We start from the raw sequence: 21,652 nt of genomic DNA, 5'->3' as shown, positions 1-21,652 counted from the left end.
TCTCAGATTATGGACTGCCTACCATAACAGCGATATCAACCAAATATCTTGCACAACACTCACTGATACATTTCCCACTCTCTTACAGGACAAGGTGGCGTACAAGCCAGGACAGCTTGAGCTAACTGGAGGAGGACAAATGCACTTGCCTATCCTCCAACCCCATTGAGGAGATGGTGTTGCCCATTATTAGGCTGATCATTATCTAGTCCATGCCCAGCAGTGGGGCTGAAATCACTGAAGATGAGGATATCTTCCCACATTATTCCCTCCCTCACATCCCACCTCCCTCATTCCACACTTCTGATTTATCTCAGGATGTTATAAGCAACCATCCCACTTACAGCACCACAGTTGTACCATTTTATCCGTTTGATTTCCTATACTCAAAACGTACAGGTTGACCATTTAAGTGCACGAACAGCAAGAAGGTAGTAATGGTGATTACACACTGTTTGATTTGACACTGACAGCCAGCTGTATAGATGATGACACTGCATGCAATTAAAAGCAAAACAAAAAGATAGTATCCGTGAAATACCAGGAATGAACTCCCTGCAACTAAAGCAAGGGAAAGGATAATGTAGGTGCCATTTCAGCAGTAGGCTAAACCACACGTAGCTTCTGCTGCAGAATTCCTGAAAGGCTTTACAGTGGGGCAGATTATAGAAGAAGGCTGTTGTCACAATGAAACGTAATGCATGGGATAGCCTACCAGAAAGCCTGTGCTCAATATCAAGAAAGAGGAATCCAGCATCCATTTAGTGCAGAATTCTGCTTAAAGCTTGGGGCCTATCCTTTCCAGCATGGAAGTGGTGGTCAACTCCATTTGGAAACTTGTAGACCCAATGATAATAGAGTCTAATTTAGGATGCTGCAACTCCCAGTGAAGCAAGAACAGCTGCCACCCACCACCTGGGGATATCGAGGAGACTTGAACTGCTGTCATGCAAGATCAGCTTGCTGCCAGAATTGCTGTGGACTACACTATGCAAAAGGGTTTGTAGAGTATCACAGCCATACAGCAAATGAAAATAAAGAAAACTACCAATGCTGGAAATCTGAAATAAAACCAGAAAAGCTGGAAACACTCATCAGGTCAGGCAGCATCTGTGGAACGAGAAGCAGAGTTAAGCCCAAAGTTTTGTCATGATCGAGATTTGTGGTGATCTGTTGGATGCTGTAGCAATATCTATTGTAGGGGAATAGCCCTAGTCACCTGAGTAACAAACAGCAAACTTTCTTATTTGGTCACATGGGTGATTAGACATCAGCCATATTGTGACTAGATTCTCCTTGTTGCAAATGGTCACTCTTTGTTTTTTCAGGACAAAGATCCTTCAACAGATTCTGCCTGACCTGCTGAATATTTCCAGTATTTTCTGGTATTTTTATGGCAGGTATCCAGCAATCTGTCATCTAGCAAGTACACTCAGTTAGTGTCCTTATCTGTTGCCTTACAGTCAACCAGCTCAGACTGCTGCTACCCATGTGAAGTGGTACTGTCCACTGCTGGGCTTTTAGGCCCAGAGGTGCTTGACGTTACCTCCAATGCCATCTGCTGTTTCCTCCATTAAAGGTTAGCACCATCCATGCTGCAGAGATTAGTTCTGCACTGTGCAGGAGCACCAAGACAGTCTAATAAGCACATACTGTATAACAGGGACTAAGGCAATGAAATGAACTATCAGTTGACTTTTATTTTCAGTGTGGTCTGACTTTATTTAAAAATTTGATTTTGAAAGTTAATTGTCTGGTGGCTTTAATTTTAGGGTCACAGAGTTATACAGCAATGAAAAGTCCCTTCGCCCCACCTCGCCTATGCTGACCAAGATGTTTATCTGAGCTAGTCCCATTTACTTGCATTTGGCCCATATCCCTTTAAACCTTTTCTATCCATGTACCTGTCCACTTTGCACTCAGATAAATTCTTCCTGGACAATCTGGGAGTTCAAGAAGTGCCTCCCTTTCCTAACTGGTCTCCACCACTCCTCTACTTTTCCCTCATTCTCCTGATCCTCAGTTGTTGATAATTACTCTTATGATGGGTTGCTCCCTTACAGTAATGAGGTTGCAGCCTCTAACAGATCATCACAGATCTTGACACCCACTCTGCCTTGTGTTGCAGAGCTCTACCAGAGAGGTCCAGGCAGCACATCATTGGTCTGTTCTGTCAGATTAGCTTTTGCAACATGACTTTCATTATAAACTTGCTGAACGTACTGCACGGGTCATCAGTCATCAGCCATGTTGTCAGCAGATACCCCTTGTTGCAAGTGGTTACCTTTTAGTTTTTTCATGTTAGCTCAAATGTAGCTGCATAATTGACTGACACAAAATGAAGGCATCATATCTGTTGGGCAATATTGCCACAAAGTATTGTCCCTGCAGTCAGTGGCGGAAATTGTAGCAAAGCAACATGTGGCCTTTAGTGGTCTCTTTGCCTGCTATCTCCACCAAGAAAATTAAATGTAAAAATGTAGTCAGCTCTTGTTGAATAGAGGGCCTCATTGCCCATCCTAATGCAATGGTGGACAGCAAAATGTGTAATGTTACAAGTCTCTCCATCTCCTGCTCAGAAGGAGCCTGATGCAGAAAACTTAATTGACAAGGTCACCTAGGCAGCTTCTGGCAATGCAGTCCTCACCTGGTTCTGATGTTGCTGTTGTGCTTGTACCAGAGAGGATCTCCCTAATGAAGTGCAGACATCTGACACACTGTTCCTTGCTTTGATTCAGTTAGGTGACTTGATCCCTTAATAAATCTAACAGCTTATCCTTTCTGAGATGTGCTCTCCTTATTCCCCTAATAATACTGTATTCCAAGTGGAGAGCCTGCAGTTGCACACTGTTTTGGAGTAACTGATTTATGCAGAATTCAACAAAGTTCTTCAGCATCTGCTATATTACTCTCTGTAAGAGCCCATTCAACCCATCAAATCTATGCCAACTCTCAAAACATTTCCTTTAGTCGGACTCCCCAATTATTTCCCTATAACCTATTCTCTCTCATATTCCCACCAACACTCAATTCTTCTAGCACCCACATTCACTAGAGGCACTTCATAGCCATTTGTTAACCTACCAGCACATCTCTGGGATGTGGGAGGAAACCAGAGCATCTGGGGGAACCCGCACAGTCAAAGGGAGAACATGCAAATTCCACAGAGACATCACCTGATGTCAGGATCAAACCGAGGTCACTGGACTGCTTCTCTCTTTGCACAGATGCTGCCCAAGCCACTGAGAATTTCAGCATTTTCTAATTTTATTCCTTGAGTAGATAATCCTGACTGATGCAGTACTGAGGGAGTGCAGCACTGTCTGAGGCAGATATGTTGGCTTAGATATTTACTGTAGACATTTTGTAGTTTCAGACAGGAGACCTGGAATTATGGATTTCTCTCCATGCTCTGGAGTTTTAATTAGGGTGAGGCACCAACCACAGTGGGTGTCTGATCCCTCACCTGTGAAGAATCAATCCCATGGGATGAAGATAGAGTTTTCTGAGCCCTAACTACAGGCGCAGTCTGGTTCACAATCCAAGGGGAAGGGAGTATCCAGTCACAGTCTGTGAATGATCCGTGCCCCAGAGAGAGGGAGGTTTGGGTGTTATATGGAGGAATGCTTTGTTGCCCAAGAGCTTTGGTAAGTGTGATGCGTGGAGGTAAGCATTGCTGTCTTTCCTGGCCTGGTTTGTCACTCTGATTTTGTCCTCATTTAACCTCCCACCCACATCTGATGATGTGAGCAGCAATATTAAAATTCTCCCACTATCTTTCAGAAAATATACTGCATTTTGAAGAAGTCCAGAAGAATTGCCCCTGTATTTTGGCCATTATTTATTGCACAGCCAGAATCACTGGAAAAACCCTCTAGATTATATAACTATGTATCTGATAATATTTTGCACAACTGTCAAATTTGCAGCAGCTTGTAGACTAGTCACTGAATATCGCTAATGGGACCTGTTAGTAAATGGGTTGAAGGAAGAGGAGAAGAAGGAAAAAAAGCAAAAGGAAAGTTCAAACCATTAGTTGTGTTGTGAAAACTTGTTTTGTTTGAAAAGCCCATTGGATCAAAATAGTGTTTCATTCCTCCTATATCTTAACTGTCTGTGGTTGGATCGCAAGACATTCTGTGTCAGCAACTCTTAAAAAGGCTCCCCTACATCTATACTTATGTAAATGGTTGGAGTTAGATTAGATCCATTTGGTTATCAGTGACTTACACAGCAGTTTTATTTTACATGGTATACATTACAGAGGTGAACTGCAGTACTCTTTTGCCCAGAGTTATTTAGCCTAAAAAGTGCACACCATTCTGAAACAGATATATCAAAATGCTGAATATGCCAAATAATAATGAAAAACACTATGATGCTGGAGGAACTCAACGGGCCAGACAGTGTCCGTGGAGAAAAGCAGGTGGCCAACACTTCACATCAGGACCCTTCTCCAGTCCTGAAGAAGGGTCCTGACCAGAAACGTTGACCGCCTGCTTTTCTCCACGGAGGCTGCCTGGCCTGCTAGTTCCTCTAGCATCATAGTGTTTTTCATCTAGATTCCAGCATCTGCCGTCCTTTGTTTCTCTATGCCAAATAATAATCTTGGTATCCATCAAATAATGCACTGACACAAGATTCCTTAATGTAGTTATAGAGCCATCTTTTCAGTCACTTCCATCTAGGAAGGCACATGTTGAAAACCAGGAATCCACCTCACTTTTACCGGCAGGACTTTTCAAAGGAGCACATGATTAAGAAATAGAAGACATACTATACTACATCTTTTCACAAAGAGAAAGTATGTTACATCTACAGACTTTTGCCTATACTGTATATTTTTTGTCTGTGTTCTCACTCTCTGACTGCTCCCATTCACTCATTGACCAGGTAACCTTGTTTATTGCTTTTCCCCATGGTCTCCCCAGCTTTACCCTATCAGAGACCTCCCCCTCCCCCAGCCTCCCTACAGCTTAACAAGCTTCTTTTGTCTCCTTCTCATTTCTGACCAAGGGGTCTTCGACCAGAAACATTAGCTATGTTTCTCTTCCCACAGATGCATCCTGAGCTGTTGAGAATTCCCAGCATCTTCTGTTTTTATTTTCAAACACCTGTCTACACTGTAACATTTAATAAAATTTAGGATGACTGAACTTATAATTTTCCCTATCAAATCCTCTTAGTATGAACCACTTGAATGATAGAGAAAACTGATGAACCATTTCTGAGTTAAATGAAAGAAGTTTCCTTAGCAACATCACCAGGAATATCTGGCAATGACTATTGTGATTTGGAATTATAAAGTAAGAAATGAATTGCATAAAATGATGTAGATTATGGCCTCAACCATCTCAAAGCAATTTAGAGCTAATTAATTATTTTTATATCTGGTCATTGCTATAATGCAGCCAAATGCAGCAGCCAATTTGTACACTGCAAGGGTGCCACAGATATATGAACAAAAAATATATGGAAGTGGCAAAGGGAAAAATATTGATCAGAACACAGGGATCAGAAATTTGTTATCAATTCATGAAGAATAGTCAATGGAGAGACGAGACTGCAGGTGCTGGAATCTGGAGCAAAAAAACTGCTGGAGGAACTCAGCGGTTCAGGCAGCATCCGTAGTGGAATATGGACAGTCGACATTTTAGGGTCAAGACCCTTCATCTGTACTGAAAGAGAAGAGGGGAGATGGCCAGTATAAAGAGGTGAGGGATAAGGGGCAAAAAGATAGAGTCGAGGTATGAGGAGATAAGTTCAGTGAGGCAAGAGCTGGCCGAAACAATGCACCTGCCAGGGCAGTCGATGGAGCAATAGTCAATGAAGCTGAAGCATAGAATATGCCATGTTACTATGCCATAATACATTCAGTGTAAGCATTTGAATAAGTTTCTACCCAGTCTTCCATTTCATGATACTGAGCTGCAATGGCAATGCTTGGTTGTCCACATACTCATCCTTACAGTATTCATAGTCCTTTAAATAATTCTAACAGCACCAACTGCCATAAAGTGAAGGAACCCTGCCAGGTTAACAGCTATCAATGTACATGCCCATTCCTATGTTTGCAGACCAGCTAGACAACATAAAAATTATTGTTAGTGCATTTAATTTATAAATGAAGTAGCCTTGGATATGGGACCAAATATGTCTGGTCTCCGGGGCTGTCAAATAAGTCCAGTGGGATCCTGCCATATGGTAGGAATGGTGGTCTTTTTTTCAGTTACTGGCTGCATTCCAAAAAAGAATGTGTGAAATTATTGGTCCTGGCAACTAATGTGTGCTTGAACTGCATCTTGCAAACTTGGACCAAAGATTGTAAATATGACAGAGATCTCCTGAGGTTACTTAGTAGATACCTGCTGCATAAAAACTCTGCCCAGCTGTAACCTTCAAAGCCACCTGCAGTGTTTTCCTGCCCTGAAACTGGATTGTAACTCTGGCTGCAGATTGTGCGGAGCTTGGTTATGGTCTTTTTTCAGAAGATGCAATCCTTGCAATCTGATGATTTTATCAAGTTTGGGTAGAAGAGCCATTCATTTTCTATATTAAAGGTGGCATAAGCTTGGATTCTAATGAAGCATCTAAAGTTGAAGTGCTGCTGCCTAGCATGGGTAGTTAAATTTTTCAGAACCCGTAATAGAAATGTACTCACATGTATACTTCTAGCTTCATGCAAATCAGCAGGTTTATAGCTTTTACTGTGTAAATAAGCATAGATAAGAGAAATGGTAGATTTTCAGGAAGATATCTGAATGACTCCAGCTTCTTCAATCATCAGAACCAATATAATAGGGAAAAGTGTGAGTTGGTAAGAGATATAATTGAGTAGACGTTCCTTTCAGCTCCCATTAAGTGTGGTTTATTCTTGTGGTTTGGGAATTATGGAAACATTGTATGAATATTATTTAAATCTACCCTTTGATGAGATGTTCAGAGTTAGAATCCATTTCTTTTGAAACACGTCCATTGTTCTTTGAACTTGGGCAAGCTTTATCTCTCTGACTTAAAGTTGTGAGGCTTCATTATGTGAAATATTTTACTGTAAAAGGTGCAACAGTTCAAATTATTGAGCTGAAGTGAGTTAACTGGGAAAACACACCAGAACTACAGAGCACAAATTTTAGCAGAAGATATATCAAGCACAGAAATAGATTGAGATCTGATGCAATTGGCTTCTCCCCAGTGTTCTACATTGGCCGATCTCATTATTACTGCTAAACAAGTGGAAAATGGCAAGAAGTCCTAATGTTTATTTGACCTAAGAAAACCACTGAAGATCAACATAAATTGGTTCTTGTGCACTTTCAGTTCAACATTACTGGCAGATCTGTGGCAAGGAGACCTAACAGGTAATAATAACTTTTCAAATTGGTTGTAGGATTGCTTTTTAGTAATCCTGCTTTCTAATACTCTTAAACTGTTATAAAACATGCATTGGTGCTGTCTTAAGAAAGAGTTTAAGCTTGATGCTTCATGTGTTGCAGAAGGAATTGAAAGGCTTAATTGCATCACTTAATTCAGATTCAATAAAGGCAAATCTATTAATATCAAAAATACAATAGTTCTTTACCCAGCCTGACAAGGAGCCAAAGCAATGCTGAGAGAATACTTTCTGTTTTAAATAATGAAAATTTAAAAGAAATATTTCTGCGTGCCAGAAGTTCTGATAGAGAAATACTGAAACACATATTCAGTTATCTTGAAAAGTGGATAAAGTCCAACTTAAGTACTTGAAAAGAGCTGAGAGCTTGCCTCAGTGACAGTGAGTTTATTGGAATGTTATGATATCTTGGAAAGCATTACAGTATATTAAAGAGGTTAAGTGCAGCTGGCTACATATAACCCTCCTTGAGTCTGAATTACTGCATCACTTCTGGAATCTAAGACAATAAATGCTACAATAAAACTAGTTAACATTTTAAAAGGACAAAAATAAATTTTCACAATGCATAATTACACATTAGAATATAGGGAAAGGAATATTTAAGCAATGAAAAAAAGAAACACTATCCACATGTCTGAATCAAAAAAAGCCCAGGGCAAAGCAGACATTATTTTGTAACAATATACTGTAGCAGGAAGAGTTGTATAGTGATTTCTTAATATGTTGGTAAATAATTTCAAAGTTGCTTACTGATCGATAAAAGTTTAACTCTGAAAAGCTATCCAGATAATTTATACTGGAATAATGGAATTAATTTGCTGTTAAAACAAAATACTATCAAATAATCAACTGGAAACTAGCTCTTGAGACAAGCATATATACAAATCTTCTTGGAAGCTTTCTCAGGGGAAGGAAATTTGGGCTTTTGTTGTTGTAAACTTGTTGTTTAAAAATAACTTAGTTGTTATAAAGTGTGCAATTTTTCAAACGTGTTGGAGGCCATTGCTAGAGTGAAGCTTTGAGATAGAGGAGTCTAATATTGTTGCTTGATGTTCATTTAATTATGACAGACATCAACTGTAATAGTGCATAGACAGCACCACCTTTGAATACTTGGCTTTTGTTGGATTATAGAGTATTCAATATCAATGTTATGTTTGGTTTTGATTATTGATTATATTTACATTCAAAGCAACATTGCAACCAAGACATTCCTCTGTGGATAAAGATATATTTTAAAGCAGCAGTGCTCAAGGGGACTACACGCATTTTGTATTATGTTTCTATGTTGCAATATTCTATTTCATACAAGCCCAAAGTATGCTGAATGGCACATTAGGACTGATACATGAAAACATGAAAAGGTTTGTCCCATCCTCCACAGTCTCCCACCATTGCAGAGAATTAGGGTAGAGAGAAAATGTCTTGTGGACCAGATTGGATATGAGGGGAAAAGAAGATCAGTGGGGAAAGCCGGTGGGAATGGGGAGAAGATCACGGTGGAGAATGATAATCGGTGAGAGAGGGGCTAAGGAGATGATCAAGCCTCATATATTTGATTGCTGCCTGATTGGGTGCTTTGTCCCACCTGTATATATAAAAAAATTACACCACAATCTACACTGATTTTGTAGATTTGCAAGGATTGGATCTACTCTGCATCAACGTGAATAGCAGATCAACAACCTGTTTCATATCTGTTACAATTTATATTTCTATTACATTTATCTGTGTCTTCATAATTTTTGTTCTTGTGTAAATAGAACAGATAATCATGGTTTTCACTGATGAAGTATATTATAATATCCTGGATTTTGGATGGTGAACTGAGGACCACAGAATTGGTATTGGACTGAAACTCGTGAATTTTTGTGACACTGGTTTCATTGAAGGTATTTGTAAATTATTGAAATGTCTGTCTCAGGAAAACACAATGTCATTGCTTATAATCTTAATTAATATTATATCAATCTTACTGCACAAAGGAGCCATGTTAATTAATTTCTATATAATCCATAGTTGTTATTTCTCCTCTTTCTCAGGATTGAGGATAACTTTGCTTCCACTGCAGTTTTTGTGTTCTGAGGTGGCCGATGAGGCCAATGTGGTAACTGCAAACTCTTCCACAGATGGAGCGGCAATTGCTTGATGGGTGGCTAGTGCATCCAATGCATGCTTTTGAGGTTCTCAATACCATTCTAAATGCTTTTCTACTCTGAGTGGTCATGGGCCAAAGATTCTCAGCAGTCAACCTGGATGTTGCATTTTTGAACAGAACCTTGAATCTTTCCCTCTGTCCACCTGGCAATCTCTTCCTGTGACAGGAGTCTGTTGTTAGGCATTTGAAGGGTATGGCCTACTCAGCATAGCCTACTGAGTGTAACAGGCATCAATTCTGGGGATGCTGTCCTGGGAGAGAATACTGATGTTGGTTTGCTTACCTTTCCATGAATCTGGAAAATTTTGCACCAACAGGTGATACCTATCCTGTACTCCGAAGTGATAAATTGAGTTAATATCTATTTAAAATATAATATTACACAATTCATGATTCTTGATAGCGTAGCATGTACATCAAAATGTTACTTAACAAAATCATCTATGTTTCATCAGTCAGGAAATACAGAGAACAGATTGTGTAGCACTTCACATGGAAACCAACTCAATTGACATAAATAAATACATGGATTCCATTTTATAATTAGACTATTCTGAAACCATATTTATTACTAAAACTTTTAAATGATATACTGGAATACTGTGAATGGCATCAGTTCAGCATTTATGGGTACAGTAAAATATTTAGCTTATGCGCAAATGCGCATCGTATGCATGGCTTGGATCTAAAATGCAGAAGTGTGCTACTTGCATACAAAGTCATATTTTTGATAATATGTTATTGAGTGGTACATAAAACATTGCACTATGTCATGGAATTTCTAGATTTATGTGTTTACTTTGGGTGTATTGATTTCTATTGGTTGTCACAGTTCTTCAAATACATCTGAGATCGAGACTAAAAGATTAGAGAATTTCTGTAGCTGTTAACAAATTCAGGGACTAACTCTCAAGTTTCTCAATGTACTTCTCACCCATGCACCAATCTATTTGCAGATAAAGTCAGATTTTTGGTGAGATGCTATTGTGTAGTGCATAAAAACATTGCACTAAGTAGTAGAGTTTCTGGGTTTAAGTGTTTACTTTGGGTATATTGATTTTGATTGGTTGTCACAACCCTTCAGATACATCTGAAATCTAGACTGAAAGATTAAAGAATTTCTGTATTATAACACATGCACATTCTATAACTGCATTGCAACTTTGAGATCTGGAGCCAAGTCAGGGTGCATTTTAGGTACGCTTCATCATTCTTGTATCCTGCCAGAAACAGTGTGATTCATTTAGCAATTCATTAAAACTAATGGCAATATGTGTATGCATGGTGCAGAGAATGAGCCATTTTGTTTCATAACAGATTGCAGATGAAAGGAAACCATTCATTTTTTGCCTTCCTGATGTAATTACTACTGAACTAATTACCTCAAATCACTGACATCCAGGGTCAATAAAGATGGAAAGAATTTCATCAAAGACCAGCAATATGAAACCAAAAACAAACCTTTTCAACAAAATCTACATTTAATTATAATGTATGTTATGGCCAGATTTTAAGTTTGGATGCACTCTGAATATTTATTATTCTTTTCACAGCTTGATGGTGAAAACATGTACATGAGTATGACAGATCCAAGCCAGGACTTCATGCCAGGAAGCCAGGTGGGTTAATTAATCTTCTCCACCGTGTTTTAAGATGTAATTAGACAAATTCAAAGGATGCATTGCAAATAAGCATTGCTATCAGTAACTAGTGTAATCAAAATAATTATAATTTGCAAACAAAGCATTTAAACTGTGCTTTGGACTAATGAGATGTAGCTTGAACAAATGTCATATTTGGATGATTCTTAGATGCAAACATTCACCATTGCAATTAGCAGAATGTTTTTTTCCTTCAGCATAATCAAATAACTTTGTTGGCATGATCTTTAAAGGCAAATCTATTTTATTTTTGTAAAGTGTGCTCACATATGCTTAATAAGAGATTTTTAATTGTAACTAGTTTGATCGTGGAGTACAAATCTAACACTGACCACCTGTACGTAAATAATGATTAAACCAATTCATTTTAATTGGAAAAAAAATGTGGAAATAATATTTTCATATAAAATAAGAATAAATAAATACATTAACTTTCTTCAGTCAAAAAATAGAACATGACTGAAGATTAGCATTGCCAAGATTTATTCCTAATTCCTGCTATTTGCTGTCCAAAGCAAATAATGATTCACACAATAGGCTAAGACATTTTATTATTAAATTTGACTCATTCTAAGGTATTGTTGACCCTTACCTCAGTCAACTAACTTGGGTTAGGCAAGTGACCACACAAATCCTAATTAATTCAAACTCGCAACTTTACTGCATCAACTTTCCTGTATCTACATATTTGGCAAACTTTGGGTGAGCTCGAAAGAAAAGAGGGTCCAGGACCCTGTTTCAAGTTGAACCACCACATAGGTTAGGAGGTTAGAATATCAAAATGGGAAATTACCTATACAGTTACCTATGCAGGGAAGAATTAGGGAAAAACAGGAAAGAGTTGGAGAGAGAGAGAGGAAAGAAAATGAAATGCTGTGGGAGCAGGGGCAGGCGTATTTAATACACAAGTCAATCTCAGGCTCAGTGTGAATGTGTGACAAGAGAGAAGGAAAAAAGTGAAGAGGAGTGTAAAAAGGCGAATACGGAAGTAGGAATAGAAATGGAAATGGAAAAGTCAGTGTCAGGATTCACGGACTGCTATGAATGTAGTGCAGAAGTTGGCACTAGATAAGGGGAGAAGCAGTGCTGATCACACCAAGTGTTTTAAACAAATAGAGAAGCTGCAAAGTCAACTCTCAGCTCAGAGAGAAGTGATATGTACATTTGGGGCAAAGACTAACCTTATTCACTCGGTAACTTTATTCACACCAACAGTATAATGGCCCAGGTGTTGTGACAGTATTAGTAGCAAAACAACAACCGTTATCATCGTGAAACTGGTAGGAGCTATCATGCATGTGTGATTAATGGAGAAAAACCAAAGTTGTTGGCAATGAACCAGTGTGCCTCTACAGGTTATCCAGCTTTCAGTCTTATCCATTGCAAACAAGGAAAATCACTAGAACTGTTGTAAATTTAAGCTGCTCCTCAACCAAACCAGCCTTAAAATACTCTAAGAATTTTTAGCTGCTGCATGAGTACCATGTGAATTTTTCATAGATATTAAGTTATCATTTCATAGTTAACACCTTAATTAATTAACAGACTACTTGGTCCTATAAATTTTATTTTATGTATGTGCATTTTAATTTCCTCACATGAATATTTGAAAATGTAAGGAATTTTGAAATAATAAAAAGAATTGCTATTTATGGAATTTTAGCTTCTAACTTAGTCATCTGTGTTTGTTCCAAATTTCATTTAGCGCTCACTGGAATATTTAAAAAACTAAAACTTTTGCTTTTTGTTTGGGGCACGTTATCTATAAAAACATGACGCAACTAATCGAAGCACAATCCAAGCCTAAGGCCTTACAATCATTGCAAAAATATTATAATCTCAAACACACTATTGCTTCTGTGGGGTAATTCTAATAAAACCAAAGTAATATTGGGAGGCATTTGCAAAAAAAGCTGACAAAAGGCTTGCAATCGTTGAAGTGTATTGAGGTAGTCCATCACAGCCAGATCCAATGTGAACCCCATGGAGTGTATAATCAGAATATACACCCAACCCTATCCAAAGTCGGGCCCTGTCAGGCTCAGATTGAGTAACCAGGTCGTGCCACAGCCCCCAATGAAATCAAAGGGTTGAATGCTGGCAAATCTCAGTAAGACTGAGCTCAAATGCGTGTATGGAAATCTTACTGCTATTTATATGGACTGAATGCCGGTTTTTTGGATTTAGCAGTAAAATCCAAGGCATGTTGTCACATTACCTGGGCCTTGCAGAACTTGGAACTTATTTCCAGACCTGCATAAAGTACTGATTTCTTAAATATTCTTGGACGTAATTGGAACATTTTTTTAACAATGTTTAAAATCCTTTAAATAGAAACAAGTCATCGTTACTACCCATTCTATGATAACATTGGAAATTAATTGGATGGGGAGTGAAGCTCTGCACACACATCTCCTTTATTGCTAATCTTGGCTTGAGGCACAGCTGACAACATAGTTTGAGTTCAACAAATACACCATACACTATACTCTGGTAACAGACAATTTCAGTAACTGTAGTGTAAAGGCACCCATGAACACCAACTCAAAGCTGATCATATGAAGGTAAGTGAGCTTAAGAACATTTTGTAATAATTTTGCGGTGTGGGTGTTAGTGTACAAACCATTCGTGCATTTGTACACATTCCGATTATTAACAAAGGTGTCACAAGCATGTTTGTTTTAGTTGATTTTATGTCTTGTTAAAATAGCAAAGAATTGTGAACTAAGCAGTAATGTGTTTAGGTTTTCATTTTTCACAGCGCGATTTAACTTCATTTATATATTGGATTATGCCTAAGTGTGGTGAGATAACATGCTTTTACCTTGCATAATGTATTCTATTACTGTGCAAGATAGTCCAATTTATGTAGAATTGGCAGGGGGAATGGCTTGTTGTATTAAAAATCTATGGTAAATTGTGATGAAGATAAATGAGCATACATCAGAAAAGAATAACATACAATTGATAAAGAAAACAAGTTAAAGAAATTTCACCTTTATGCTGTCAAACATTTTTGCAGCCAATAGAATCACAGCTTGGAGGGAAAAAAGTGATAATGAGAAAACAAAAAAGAATAAGCCTTTAGTTGAACCAAGGTTACAGAACAATTAATTGGCTGTCAACATGACTAAAATCAAAGACTGAAGGCTTTATTGCATAGGTTAAGAATTATTACTATGGGGAAAAAGTCTGCCCTGAAGCACTAGAGTCAGGAAGCAAGAAATATCTCACACTATGCCAGTGGAAGGTAGATTGACAGTAATAGTAAAACCATTTTATGTAAGCATCATATATATTAACCAGTCTCATTCAGTAATGCAGCCTAAGGTATTTGAATCATTCTATAATGATTCCGTCGCTCCTGACCATACAGTGCCTCTGCTTGTCGATTCACTTTTGAAACTATACCTGGATATAACTTCATGATTCTTTTACTCTTATTATAATTTAACATATTTTAAGTGGTACCACAATACAATGCACAACACTTATCAATAAATGGAAACTTTCTTTGACAGTTGTCAGATCCGTGTTAACAGTGGTGTTTGGTATTCATACGGAATTATGCCTACAGTGATTGATCATCTAGGATATGCCTTTAGGGTTTTAAAGTTCAAAGATCAATTTCACTTATTTAACAAAGCTGGCACACAAATGAAGTGAATGATTGCTGCTATCAAACATCTGTTGTTCTTTACAGAATCTTATAATGTATTTATGAATACCCTACTGTGCTTTGAGTGAACCATTTGACAGTTTATAATACTATATTTTCCTGCCTCCTTCTCAGTGACAAAAGTACATAGCTTCTGGAAACTGGAAATGCCAGAAATGGCGTTTCATGACATTTCAATTACTTTAATTGACCAGTTACCCTTCTAGGTAAAGCCCTATCTATACTTTTACCTTCTGAGGAAGATTCAGGAAAATCAGCCTTAGTGTCTTTTACATAGCAAGGATATTTCCTCTGAAGTTAAAATTAGTTAAAGTTAAGAATCTGATGGCCTTTTCCTTGTCATGAGTACATAAACATATTGATGGGAAATCCATAAACTGGCCATATATAGTATCTCCTTTCCAAGGCTATACGAAAGAAAGGCCTGTACAGAAGTGTTGGCCTGGATTATGGCCTCATATCTCAGGAACGGGGCTTGAATCTACAACCTTCCGAGGCATGTACTAACACTAAATCTAATCTTCTAAAGAGGTATTTGAACTGAAAGCTTACCCCTTATATGATCTCTCTGTAGCCTATAATGGCCATTCCAACGACATGGCAATTTTCTTTTTGCTTTTCCCTATTGGACTACTTCATGTATTTAATACTTTTAAAAATCCAAAATTCAAATATGTCACTATCAAGCTCTGGGTTCAAGTCACATTTAGTTGATGCAGTGAAGAGAGAGTACTGCAGTGTCTGAAATGTTGCCTTTCAGATTAGACATTTAAACCAACCACCTGCTATGTCAGTTAGATGTTAAAGATCACATGCACAATCTCAAAGAATAGTGGAGGAGTTATTCTCTGGTGCGGAATATTTACCCCTCAATAACTTTTCTAAAAGCAGATACCTGATTGTTTTTTCTACGCTGTTTCCAGGAGCTCGATGTGTGCAAATTGGCTACTGTGTTTCCTGTATAACACATCAAAAAGCAATTATTTGGCTGTAAACACTTCTGAAATAATGTGAAAGGTGTTTTATATGTATACATCTTTTTAGCCATTTTACTTCACTCAGTGGTGGAAATGTTAAATCTGCTCCTGATCCAGCCAGGGTTCAGCATGGCAGTATTAAATGGTACGAAGGCAGATTGACAGTAATAGTAAACCGATTTTATATAAGTATCCGTTATAACCAATTTAATTCAATAATGCAGCCTAAAGGCTTTAACTCATTTTGTCATGTGATTAGAGTGCCTCTACTTGTTTGTTTACTTCTGAAAGTGTCATTTTAAAATACAATTTATTGCATTTTAAATGATACTGCAATACAATGAACAACATTTATTACTAAATGGAAATCTTCTTTGACTGTTCTCAGTTTCAGTTCATATTCAGTTCGTACTAAATTAAACCTATAATGCCTCCCGGGTGCTAGGGTCTTGGATGTCTCGGAGCAGTTGCAGAATATTCTTAAGGGGGAGGGTGAGCAGACCGGAGGTCGTGGTGCATATTGGTACCAATGACATAGGCAGGAGAAGGGTAGAGTTCTGTGCAATGAGTATAGGGATTTAGGAAGGAGGCTGAAGGGCAGGAACCTCCAAGGTAGTCCCGGTTCCATGAGCTAGTGAAGGAAAGAACAGGATGATAGCACTGACAAATGAGTGACTGGGAGATGGTGCAGGGGCAGGGTTTCAAGTTCTTGGATCATTGGAACCTTTTCTGGGAAGGGGTGACCTGTATAAGAGGGATGGGTTGCACCTGAACTGGAGGGGAACCAATATCCTGGCAGGGGAGGTTTGCTTATGCTACTAGGGAACTTTAAACTGGCTTCACAGGGGGATCGGAACCAGAACAACAGGTCAGTAAGTGAGGGAACGGGCAGTAGGGCTGATATCAGGGAATGCGGTATTAGACAGATTCCTAATAACAGATGTGATTGGGACGAATGGTTGAAGTGTTTGTACTTTAATCCTAGGAGTATTATGGGCAAGAGTGATGAACTTAGAGCATGGATCAGTACATGGAACTATGATGTTGTGGCCATTACAGAGACTTGGTTGAGGGAGGGATAGGAATGGGTGATCGATGTACCAGGGTTTCGAAGTTTTAGGAAGAATAGAGAGGGGGGGTAAAAGAGGGGGAGAAGTTGCAACACTAATTAGAGATAATATATCAGCTGCACTCCAGGGAGACGTAATGGAGGGCTCGGACACAGGGTCTATATGGGTAGAACCCAGGAATAGGAAGGGTGCAATCACTCTCTTGGGGGTGTACTATAGACCTCCCAATAGTCGCCGGGACATTGAGGAACGGATATGCGAACAGATTAGGGAAACGTGTAAAAACTACAGGGTTGTGATTATGGGAGACTTCAACTTCCCTAATATAAATTAGGACCTTTTTAGTGCAAGGGGGTTAGATGGAGCAGAATTTGTTAGGTGTATCCAGGATGGGTTCTTAAATCAATATGTTGACAGTCCAACAAGGGGAGAGGCTATTCTCAACCTGGTGTTGGGTAATGAGCCTGGCCAGGTGACTCACCTATCACTGGGTGAGCAATTGGGGAACAGTGACCACAGCTCATTAACTTTCAGAATAGCTATAGATAAGGATAGGTATGGGGCTAGCGGGAGGGTTTTAAATTGGAGCACTGCTAATTATGAAGGCATAACGCAGGAACTAGGTAGAGTAAACTGGGAACACCTTTTTGCTGGCAAGTCCATATCGAACATGTGGAAAGTGTTTAAGGATTAAATACATAGGGTACAGGATAGGTATGTCCCGACTAGAAGGAAGGACATGAATGGCACAAGAAGGGAACTTTGGATGTCCAGAGTAGTGTTGAACTTACTCAAGAAGAAAAAGGACAAGTATGTAGAGCTTTGGAAGTTAGCATCAGATGGAGCACGTGACGACTATAAAGAAGCTAGAAATGAACTCAAGAAAGGAATTACGAAAGCCAGGAGGGGCCATGAAAAGTCCTTAGCAAGTAGGATTAAGGAGAATCCAAAGGCATTCTAAACCTATGTAAGGAATAAGAGGATAACGAGGGACAGGGTAGGACCACTTAAGGATAAAGAAGGGAATCTATGTTTGGATGCAGAGGATGTGGGTGAGGTTCTGAATGAGTATTTCTCTTTGGTATTTACCCAGTAAAGGGACATGCAGGATGCAGAAATTGAAACTGAGGGCGTAAACATGTTAGGGCATTTAGAGGTCAAGGAGGAGGTAGTGTTAGGTCTCCTAAACAGTGTTAAGGTGGATAAGTCCCCAGGGCCCGATGGGATATACCCCAGGTTACTGAGGGAGGTGGGAGAGGAAATTGCTGGGGTCTTGACCAGTATCTTTGTGTCCTCTTTGACCACAGGTGAGGTCCTGGAGGACTGGCGTGTGGCTAATGCTGTTCCTCTATTTCAGAAAGGAACAAGGGAAAATCTGGGGAACTATAAACCGGTGAATCTCATGTCAGTTGTAGGGAAATTGCTGGAGAAAATTCTTAGAGGTAGGATATTCAAGCATCTGGAATCCAATGGCTTGATTCGGGGAAGCCAGCATGGCTTTGTGCGGGGCAAGTCGTGCCTTACTAACCTGGTTGAGTTTTTTGACAAGGTGACGAGAGAGATTGATGAAGGTAGAGCTGTGGATGTCATCTATATGGACTTCAGTAAGGCATCTGACAAGGTACTACATCATTGATTAATCAAGAAAGTTTGGATGCATGGGGTCAGTGGAGAATTGGCTGTGTGGATCCAGAACTAGCTTGCCCATAGAAGACAAGAGGGTGGTGGTTGAAGGGACTTATTCAGGCTGGGGGCCTGTGAGTAGTGGTGTTCCGCAGGGATCTGTACTGGGACCACGGCTGTTTGTGATGTACATAAATGACCTGGATGAGTATGTTGATGGGGGGTTAGTAAGTTTGCAGACGATACCAAGATTGGTGGAGTTGTGAATAGTGTAGAAGACTGGCGACAAATACAGTGTGATATAGGTCAGTTGCAGATGTGGGCAGGTAAATGGCAGATGGAGTTTAACCTGAATAAATGTGAGGTGTTGCACCTTGGTGGGACTAATGTCAAGAGGCAGTACACTCTAATGGGCAAGACCCTTAACAGTGTTGAAGAGCGGAGAGACCTTGGGGTGCAAGTCCATGGCTCATTGAAAGTGCCTAGAGAGGTAGATAGGGTGGTTAAGAATGCTTATGGAATGCTTGCTTTCATTAATCGAGGTATTGAGTATAGGAATCAAGGAGTTATGATGTGTCTCTATAGAACTCTGGTTAGGCCACATTTAGACTGTTGGGTGCATTTCTGGTCACCTCACTATAGGAAGGAAGTTGAGGCTCTAGAGAGGGTGCAGAGGAGGTTTACTAGGATGCTGCCTGGATTAGAGGGCATGTGCTATCAGGAGAGGCTGAACAAACTTGGGCTCTTTCTCTGGAGCAGTGGAGGCTGAGGGGTGATCTGTATAAAATTATGAGGGGCATAAATAGGGTGGACAAGCAATATCTTTTTCCCGTTATTGAGTGATCCAATACCAGAGGGCATGCATTTAAGGTGAGAGGGGTTAGGTTCAGAACAGATGTGAGGGGTACATTTTTTACTGAGAGAGTGATGGATGCCTGGAATGCATTGCCTGATAGGCAAATTCATTAGGGATATTTAAGAGGGGCTTGAATGGGCACATGAATGAGAGGAAAATGGAGGGATATGGGCATTCTGTAGAAAGGAGGGATTAGCTATGTCGGCACAACATTGTGGGCCGAAGGGCCTGTTCTGTGCTGTACTGTTCTATGTTCTATGGTGGACATCCAGGATATTCCTTTAGGGTTTGTAAGTCCATAGATCACTTTAAATTGTTTAACAAAGCTGGTGTACAAATGCAGATATCATTTTGGTAGTGGGACTGTCTAAGTGCCTGTTCGTGGGGGTTCACTGATGTCCACACTGTTTCCAGTCAATTTTTCCAATAGTTTACAACCCAATGGTATGAATGGTGAATCTTCCAATTTCAGGTAAATTACATGCTCTGTGTTCTGCTCCCACACACACTCAACACCTAGTTTCCTTCTCCCTTTGTTCACTTTTCCAAACCCCTCAACCCACCTGATTGCATGAGTTCATTATCCCCTCCCCATCTGGTTCCACCTATTACTTAGCAGCCTCTGTCCCACCCCTCCCTCGTCCTGCTATATACTGGCATTCTTTCCTCTTCCCTCTCAGTCCTGATTCAAGGTCTTGACCCACGACATAAACTTACATTTTTTGCTTCCACAATTGCTGAATGACCCATTGAGTCCTTCCAGCGTTCTGTTTTTTGTTCCAGTTACTAGCATCTGCAGTCTCTTTTGTCTTCAGCTTTTCTGGTCAGTCTGATTCTTGGCTTGAAGAGAGTAGCTTTCTTCTCACTTGTTCAAATTCTTTCCCAGATCCAGCTAGCTAACTGACTACCCATGTGACCCTTGTCCTTCTTTCTATGGAAGCTGCCAGAAGGGCAGATGTCCCTCCAAGTCCATGATATTCTGAAAATGAAATAAGGGAGCTAACCTAGTTTAATAGATCATGAATGTGATAACTAATCAGCATTGTATTAATTTAAAATAGACTCTGAGGTGCAACATTCAACAAACAACCTTGTCTGGCTTTAGTTCATACCTTCAGTCCTCCAGTCAATTATGAAGATTTTTTCAAACCTGTTTTCCAAAGCACTTATGTCACAAAGAGAATACACATAAATATAGCTTATTCCAAAATCCTCTGCAAAAAGAAAAAAAAATCAAAGTCTCACAAAGTTGACAGATATTTGTTTGTTCTTGCTAATAATATTTTTCCTATTGATGTGGAATGTCTCAGTTCCACAATTATATCAATAATTCAAGATTATCGATAAAAGCAGGTCACTTGCATTTTTCATGAAAAGAGAATCACAGCCCCCTTCTGCCATATAGTGTGCACACAGCAATTATTACAGATGATAAATTATCAAATCATGCTGCATGCTTAAGGCTGTTGCTCATTGTTAAGTAACAACATATGTGGGATTGCTTTTCATGAACTGTAGCTCCAAGCAAAGAGATTCTTTGCATGTAATGTTTTCAGTGAAGCTACTGCTGGATGCATGCCAATGGTGTGAAGGGGGAGTCCTGGAAGCATCTGGTTAAAATTGTTGAAATACAAAATTAATTTCATTAAATTACATTAATTTATTGCATAAGTGATGCCATCTTATTCAAAGTAATGGAAAAAGACATTGATAAAAATATTGCCACCTAGTCTGTATTTAACACTAGTGAATTGAACATGTACAGGTGTGAGGAGAATCCTGGCATAAAAATTACTTTCTAATCCAAGTATTCTAAAACAACTTTGTAGTTAATCTATCAAAAAAATTGGTAGTCAAATATTCATTAGAGGGTCTGATTTTAAAATAGGGATTTTGGAGGAATGTACCTACTCCAATAGAATGAACCATTTGTTGTTATATCTGATGTAAAACAAAAAGCTAGTTTTACATACATATTTTTACAAAATTATCATGGAGGCTCACACAGAGGTGTTCTAAAATCAGGCAAGAGTCCAGCTATGGAAATAAGTGGTTTTTTTTGTTTACTTACAATGTCTGCAGATGAAACCCTGTCATTGATAGGAGATCTTGTAAGATGTACCCCATCATGGAAAGTGGCAGAGAAGCATCAATCCTTGAAGTTTCTGCTTACTTGGCATTCATTCACATGCACTTTTTAACAGGGATATCAGTCAGGCTTGGGAATTATGGTTA

At 39.2% G+C, this 21,652-nt stretch overlaps 1 protein-coding gene across 1 annotated transcript in view; it reads left to right on the top strand.

Annotated features, from left to right (window-relative positions):
- Window positions 1-21,652, top strand: part of tox (thymocyte selection-associated high mobility group box) — a 186,100-nt gene that overhangs the window by 69,674 nt on the left and 94,774 nt on the right. Inside the window, 1 exon segment of the mRNA XM_052023750.1 lies at window positions 11,105-11,170. Coding sequence (XP_051879710.1) covers window positions 11,105-11,170 — 66 coding nt within the window.

Source organism: Pristis pectinata, chromosome 9, assembly GCF_009764475.1.
Source record: "Pristis pectinata isolate sPriPec2 chromosome 9, sPriPec2.1.pri, whole genome shotgun sequence".
Lineage (NCBI taxonomy): Eukaryota > Metazoa > Chordata > Chondrichthyes > Rhinopristiformes > Pristidae > Pristis > Pristis pectinata.
This window is presented reverse-complemented; position numbering and strand designations above follow the sequence as displayed.